Here is an 8,351-nt window from a genome sequence, read left to right on the forward strand (position 1 = left end):
TTAGATACCAATTGAGGAGATGTGAAATATTCTATTACAAATTAAGTGCCTTTAATTTAAACACAACTTTAATTCTTAAGAAGAAAAATAAGTACACATTTTATGAATGGAGCTTGTGGTGTACCTTTGTATTAAAACCTCATTCTCTCTCCCTTGTGTGTGTGTGTGTTTGTTTAAAAGAAGAAGAAGAAGAAGAAGAAGAAGTGGCCATATAGCCATTAAATTAGATACCAATTAAGGAGATGTGAAATATTCAATTACAAGTTGATTGCTCCCCTTTAATTTAAACAAAGCTTTAATTCTTAAGAAGAAAAATAAGTACACATCTTATGAATGGAGATTGTGGTGTACATTTGTAAAGAAGAAGAAGAAGAAGAAGAACAAGAATAAGAAGTGAATATTTAAAACCTTGAAACTTAATTGGTTGACACTTTTTGGTATTTTCAATGGAAACATTTAGGTTTCAAATCTCCCCCTTCCCCAATTATCAACTTATAAGATTTAAAAAAAAAAAAAAAAAAACCCCTCAATACCTAAAGGACAAATATGGTTACAGGCCTGATTTTTAAATGACTTTATTACCCTCACTTTAAGACCAAAAAAATTTGGGATAATATCTAAAACATATCTTTCACTTTGTGGGTATTTAGTGATAGGAGATATATGCAAGCATACTCTCTTTCATAATGCGTGGATCTCACACAGCTGTGAGATCCACACATTATGAAAGTACATGTATCTGAATGCATGAAATTATTATTGAAAGTGTGGAGAATATATATAACAAGTTCGCATAACATGATGAAGTTAGTTCAATGAAAATAATTCAAAAGTAAATTGTTTTTAAATAAGTGATCCCCTTTAATTAGCTTACACACAAGTTGGTTCAATGAAAACAATTCAAAAGTAAATTGCTTTTAAATATTTGATCCCCTTTAATTAACTTACACACAGCCTTCATTCTTAAGAAAACAAAATTACACATAGCTTATGAGTCATGCATAGCTTCAAACAAGCCCATCCCTTTTTAAAAAAGAAAAAAAAAAGGCCTATTTAGGTTCATTTCAAATTTCAACCTCAATACCTAAAGCTTTATAGCTCAATTGATTGTCACATTTTTTTTAGTGTTTCTAGCAATGATATGTATGTTTAAAATTTCCCCTCTCCCAATTATCAAATTATAAAAAAAAAAAAAAAAACCACAATACCTAATGGATAAATATGGTTGCCAACCTAAGTTTTGAATGACTTTATTACCCTCACTTTAAGACAACATTTGTGAATGGTATCTAAAACGCATCTTTTACTTTTTGGGTATTTAGTAATAGGAGATATATGTATGCATGCGTTCTCTCAAGGCGCGTAGATCTCACACAATTGTGAAGTCCACACATTATGAAAGTGGGATTACCTATACCAGATGCATGAAATTATTATTGAGAGTGTGAAGAATATATATGTTCAATGAAAAAAATTCAAAAGAAAATTGCTTTCAAATTTCATAAAAATATGGAGAAAATAAAAGGGCCTTTTTGTTATGAGAGTTGAGCTTCAAAGAGGAACCCCCAGAAGTGACCTTAATTTCCTTGTTACACTCACATTGTTGGCTTGCTTATTTTTATACGGCGGGTTTGATCAATTGTTGGGACTTTTTTTTTTTTTATTTGAAAAAAACACACACACACACACACACACACACATTTCAGAGATCCGAATGATAATTTAATTGGTGTATAAATAAACCGTAACTCTATTAATTGATGTGAACATTGCCTAACAAACATCATTTTGTTATAAAAATCTTTAGAAATTGAACTCTCTTTCTCAACAAAATTGATTAATCTCGACTGCTTTGCACTTTGACTCACAATTATAATTAATATAAAATAGCATTTAAAGCTACATTTAAAAAAAAAAATGTGTCAAAAATTAGTTGGCACTTGCTAAGAAAAAATCCAATGAAGCAAGCAATATTAATTTTTTTAAGCTCATGATAAGGGTATTAGAATTTAGAAACCTCATTCATGAAGCCAAAACAAAATTTACTTTTTTTGTTGCCACCAAATTGTTGCATTGTCCCACCTAATAATTAATTTCCACAATATGATTCTTCATAGTAGAACCGTGATATTTGATTGGAGGGCATTATGAATGGCTCTAATATATAAACAAACACACACAAAATTTATATAGTAAAAGAAATTAGACTCATGCCGTTGGTGGGTTATTTTGCCTTAAAACGGAGCAAAAGGCAGCGCCCATGTCTTCCATGTGTCTTTCACTTGTCCGAGAATTTTTCTTATAAAGTACAAACATTATAACTACCTAATCATTCTATATACAACTCGTTCATTTCTTAAAAAAAAAAAGAAAAAGAAAAAAAAATAGTACTCTTATTTTTTATTTTTTTAAAAATTTGATTTAATTTTTTTTTTTTTTTTCCTTTTTCTTTTCTCCGCAATCCGCACTTGAAAATAGTGACAAATACTAAGAGTGGAAGCTCAACAGTCACACTCAACAAGCAATCTTAGCCGTAGGATATAGAAAATCAATGGTTTTAGAGTCAGTAGGGCCCAGAGCCTAGCGTTTCTTTCACTAATAAATACCCCCCCAGGGACCTCCCTTTCTCTTCACACCAACATTAAGCTATCCTTCCTTTCTTTAGGCTTTTGTTATTTCATCTCTATTATGCTGCATGGCGTTTGGTGGAAATCTTCCTTATTTTCCCAACCTTCTCTCTGGTAGTCCCTCAAAACAAGAGCTACCAAATGAGTTGGGGGGAGATGGATTCTCCATAGCAGGCTCTAATTCCTCTAATGCCTTGGCTCCTAATAATGTTCACCATTTTGATCATGCTGTTCCCTTTAATGGGTCCAACTTGAATCCCCACCATCCAATTTCGCTTTTTGCAAATGAGTTTTGCAGTGATTTCAATGCTTATGCATCTTCTGTATTTGCACCTGATGGCAAAAATGGAAACATGCATGGCCTTGAGAATGATATTAGCCTAGGCCTTAGGGATAATCCTCAAAAAGATTTGGTCCATTCTGTAGTCCAAACTGAGGCATATCTGCCTCTCAATACTCAACAACTTGGATCAGCAAATGGTAGTTTGGCTGAAAGCATGTCATGCACAGGAGCTGAAACTAATAAATATCTTAGCAAAGTTGATCTGAAGAAGCAGCAGCGACTGCACATGGGGAAGGCAAGCAAAGCCCGAAAGAAATACGCTAACATAATCAAAGGGCAATGGACTCCACAAGAAGACAGGCCAGTAGAGAATTATATTAGTTCATTTTTGTTTGTTTTATTTCTTGGAAAATTCAGGAATATATTCTCTCAAAATTTTCTTTTCTTTTTTTTGTTTTCTGTTTTCTGTTTTTTGTTTTTTTCCTTCCAACTAGGGTTTTATGTTTGGTATTGTTATTTACTGATAAAGAATTGGTCATTGTAAATCTCTATTTGCAGGCTATTGGTGCAGTTGGTAGACCGGTTTGGTATAAAGAAATGGTCTCAAATTGCTAGGATCATTACTGGGAGAGTGGGGAAGCAGTGCAGGGAGAGATGGCACAACCATTTGCGGCCTGACATTAGGGTTTTTTTTTTTTTTCATCTCTTCTTTCTATATGACCTTCCATTTATGCAGAAATCCATACATATATACATATTTTTATGAAAATAAATTCATATATATAAGAGCAAAACTCTTTTATTTAATAATAATTTTACAAATATATACATATATTTGCATGCCCGTTGTACATTTGTAGTTTTTCATTTATTAAGATTCTGGTAATTATATTTACTTTTCTAACTGTGTTATCAAATGTGTGGAGATTATGACGTAGTATTTTTGTTTTACTTTTTTCTTTTTGTCGTTTTCGAAAGTATTTGAATACTTACCCTTCCAGCATTTGTCGGTTTGCTTAACAACGCATGAACATGCATCTCGATGAGTGCCTAATTGGTTTAGTTTTTCTTAATCTCAAAACACTGGCCCTTGATGTACTTACCCTTAATACACTAATTCGTTTTTATATAGGTATTAAACCCGAATGATCCGGCCGATCGAACTGAAAACTCGTGAGTTCGGGTGTTTAAATGGATTATTTCTACATATGACTCGGTCAAACCCAGTGGGCTTATGGTGATTTGAGTAACCCAGATGGGTTTATATAACTCAATTGAGTTTGTAAAATTTGTAAAATTACATTTATTAGTTTAATTTATTATTATTTTTTTATTGTTTAATATGTTATGATATGGTAATTTAAAGAGTAGAAAACCTAAAGATTTTTTTTAAAGTGCATTTCTTGGTCTGTCTACTTGCAAGACTCTCATCCTACCAAAATACTACTATGTTATTGTGAAACTTGATTTTGAATCATAATTGCAAGTTGAATTTAGGTATATGCTTTTTTTTTTTAATAATATTTTAAATTTACATATTTATATATATGATTTCTTAAACTTAATATATATATATATATATACATATATAAAATTTTTTTAAAAAATTTTATTTGACCCAACGGTTCGACTGATAATTCACTTGGTGAACCAATTAATTACATAATATCCCTAGTTACTTGTATCCCTTTTAGGAATCATAATGGATTTCATAAATCTATCCGGTGACCTAGTGACCTGACACATAAACTGGGTCAATGTTTGAGCGAGGTTTAATAAGTATAATTTTTAGTGTAGTGAGATTTGAAGTCTAAGTCTCTTATTCGATTACAAAATATTTTACTAGTTTGGAACTATGGATTTGATTGGATGTTTAAATTGATAACAAGTTCAAAAGTTCAAGGTCCAATTTGAAGTTAGCGAAAGTGTAGGGTTTAATTTATAACAAATCTTAAACTTTAAGGTTTTGAATAGAAAATTTTGAAACTATAGAGTTAAACTTAAAAATATCTTTAAAGTATAGTATTTAAATATAATTTATCCATTTATTTTTAAGTTTTATCCTAGGCACAGCACTACAAGGAAATTCGTAAAGTTCATCAAGGGTATTATTGAAATTAGACTAAATAATAAAACTAGCCCTTAATATTGTTGGTTTTCAATATTATAAACTCAATTATCTTTCTAACAATAAGTTTTGGGGTTAAAATATAATTTGCCTTAATTTCCTTTACAATTATCCTAAGTATGTGTTGTGTTTTTGTGTTAGAACATCTTTTCCTCTCTCCTATGTGTGTTTGTTTCTCAAAAAAAAAAAGAAAAAAAAAAAAAGAAAAGAAAAGAAAAGAAAAAGAAAGTTATATCCTAAGTCCAACACAGCAAGGGATTTTTAATGTACATCGAGCTCATTAGCAAATTAAAGCTAATTGTGTTGATTCTCATTATAATGAACATAATTATTTTTAAAAAAATATAAAGAATGATCTTTTCTTTTCAATTGACGAAGTCATGATTAGTAATATATGTGTACTATAACATATATTACATTATTACCCACACGATTTTTTTTAAGAAACTTGTTTAATTTATATTATGAAACAAAAATACTCTAAAACTATATGTTTATTTAATTAAATGTACTAAACATGAATTAAAAATTTCTTATATTATACTTGTATAAAATACTCCAACTTGACAAAACTTAAATACTTTTATTGGCAATATATATAATTATTTCTTTTATTAAGATATGTCAACAAAGACAATAATGAAATTATCAAAATCAATATTTTTAATTCCATATTTTACTATTTCTATTAAACCCAATATTTTCTTACTTTTATTATAAACTTGAATTTCTTTTATCTATTATGAATTTTCTATAATTTGAATGAATAGAGATGTTATTGCTACATCTATATGTATCTACATATATTGAATTGTAAATAAAAAATAAATTATTTTTTGAAATATAAAAATAAAATAATTTAAATTATAATATTATGAGACATTAAATAATTTTTTTTAGGACTAATTGACAAAAAAATAGAATTAAATATTATATCTTCATTTATTTGTTATATATTTTTGCTTGAGGACGACAATTAAAATTGAAGAAAAAAAAATACTAAATATATTCAATATTTATTTAGTTGATTTAATTTAGCATCTTAAAATTATATTAAGACAATATAAGTATCATACTAAGTGGAAATATAGTAGAGAAATAACTTAACATACATAGTCATTTTTTTAGTCCAGAATTTCATTCAACTTTGTAATATACTAATACATATATCTATTTACTTTTTTTTTTCCCTTTCATTTCCATTTTTTATGCTATATTTTTATAGTGTTATTTTTTTTTCCAAATCTTGAATTGAATAGAACCCATACACGTTTCAAATTTCGTGTTGATTAGAAGTTATTTATTATTTGATCACAAACTTATGTTTTGTGTATAATTTTAAAGTTAGAAAACCTTAAATTTAAACATTTTATAGTTAGATAGTTAATGATCTTCAATCTTTTTGATATATAATTCGCAAGCATAAAGGGTGTAAGAGGGTAATTTAATCCAACAATTGATAATTTGTAAAAAATACTTATTTAGTGAAAATTGAAAAGCCGTGAAGTAGCATAACATCACATCAAGTTACATTACATGTAATGTGTGCGTATATTGAGTGTGTTTCAAAAAGAGTGTATCATTTTGAAGTAAAACAATGATATGCATACATGTTTCAAAGTTAATTTTCTCTTTTCTTTTTGAGAAATAAACACACATACACAGGGAAGAGCGAAATGGGTTTTAACAATTTTCTCTTTTCTTTGTATAAGAAATCCTGTATATAATAAAGTATGTAATACATGAGGCAGAATTATGTAGTAGATGTATGTAATATTACTTTTCGTGTAGTTCATGTTTATGAATTTGATATACATGTAACAAGAGTATTGCTTACATTCATTATACTTTCCATCAATTCATATGCACACACCAACACACGCAAGAATTGACACATTAAATAGTGCATCATACAAATGCTTATATATATATATATATCTTTGCCATAGTATGACCACAATCTATTTCAAGTTGATTCTATATTCATCCTTCTTACACATTATTCTTTGTCATGTTTGCAGAAAGATAACTGGACTGAAGAAGAAGATAGGATCCTGATTGAAGTTCACAAGCAAATTGGAAACAAATGGGCAGAAATTGCTAGGAGGCTGCCAGGAAGGACTGAGAACACCATCAAAAATCACTGGAATGCAACCAAAAGAAGGCAGAACTCAAAGAAGAACAGCAGGGACTCCAACTCTAGCGCCACCCTCCTGCAAAGCTACATCAAGGCATTGACCTCACCCAATATGCACGTCGATGACAACTCCATCATCAACAACAACAACAGTCTCTCAGAGTCAAGCGCGTACATGGTGAATATGGTGACCAACAACCCCCAAGTTCAACTTGAGAACTCAGACCTCACCTCCCCAAACTGGGCAGCATTCCTAACTAACGTCTACAATCATAACGAGGTGGCCAATATTGGTGTGTCTCTAAACAACGCTATGCCCCCTGAAAATAATATTAATTTCTATGTGCCCATGCTTGAGGATGAGGAGATGCCTTGTATATCCGATTTTGATGATAGCAACTGGCAGTTTGAGATGTCCATGGATATGACTAATTACTTGATACTCGATCAGTTGGGCAGGGAAATGGAGTTCTACGAGATAACTGTAGGTCGAGGAAGCGATTGAGCTATGTGAATTCTTGGTGGGCTTCTTTTGCAAGGTGATGAAGTATCTCCCAAAGTTCCAAGTTGCTCAGCCCTCCAAAGCTTGTATGCCATTGGAACATGAAGATGTAAGTGGTGGATCTCTCAGCTGACATTTTCTTATCTATGTTATTTTTATTTCAGTATGTGTGAGTGCCTATCCTCCAAAAAACTAAAAAGATTTGGACTTGTATTTTCATAAATTTCAGACTTGTGTGTTGTATTATCCCCAACTTATGGGTGACAATTAGCTTGGACTAATTAATTAGCATCTTGTATGCTATAATCTATGTCATGTTTCTTTTGGATTTTAAAAATGTTGCTATTTTACTTCAATTTTTGGCTCATTTTGATGACATGAATGCTTGCTTATGCATCCCATGAAGCTTGGGAAGCTTGCAATTGCATGCATTTGTGCAAAATTATATTATACTAACCCTTATGCAGGTGTGGTATTATTATATATAGCTCTAAGGTTTGAATAATCTACGAAATATAACATAGAATCGTAGACCCTTTGAACTGTGAAGAAATACTATATGATGATTGCTACGTCTATTATTAGATAAGACATTATTATATTTATATGCGTTTGTTGGCTTATGTCACCAAACTGGAATAACGGTTTTGTGAAAGAAGGGGGATTTTTTTTGG

The 8,351-nt window shown here is 30.3% G+C and overlaps 1 protein-coding gene across 1 annotated transcript; it reads left to right on the top strand.

Annotated features, from left to right (window-relative positions):
- Positions 1 to 2,695: 2,695 nt before the first annotated feature.
- LOC111999145 (transcription factor MYB118) lies at positions 2,696 to 7,747 on the top strand. Its single transcript, XM_065772856.1, has 3 exons — positions 2,696 to 3,270; positions 3,469 to 3,595; positions 7,060 to 7,747. Exons 1-3 carry the CDS (start codon positions 2,696 to 2,698, stop codon positions 7,678 to 7,680), a joined length of 1,323 nt encoding a protein of 440 aa, XP_065628928.1. The 3' UTR covers positions 7,681 to 7,747.
- The last annotated feature ends 604 nt before the right edge of the window (positions 7,748 to 8,351 follow it).

This window comes from Quercus suber, unplaced genomic scaffold, assembly GCF_002906115.3.
Source record: "Quercus suber isolate HL8 unplaced genomic scaffold, Cork oak 2.0 scaffold_65, whole genome shotgun sequence".
Taxonomy (NCBI): domain Eukaryota; kingdom Viridiplantae; phylum Streptophyta; class Magnoliopsida; order Fagales; family Fagaceae; genus Quercus; species Quercus suber.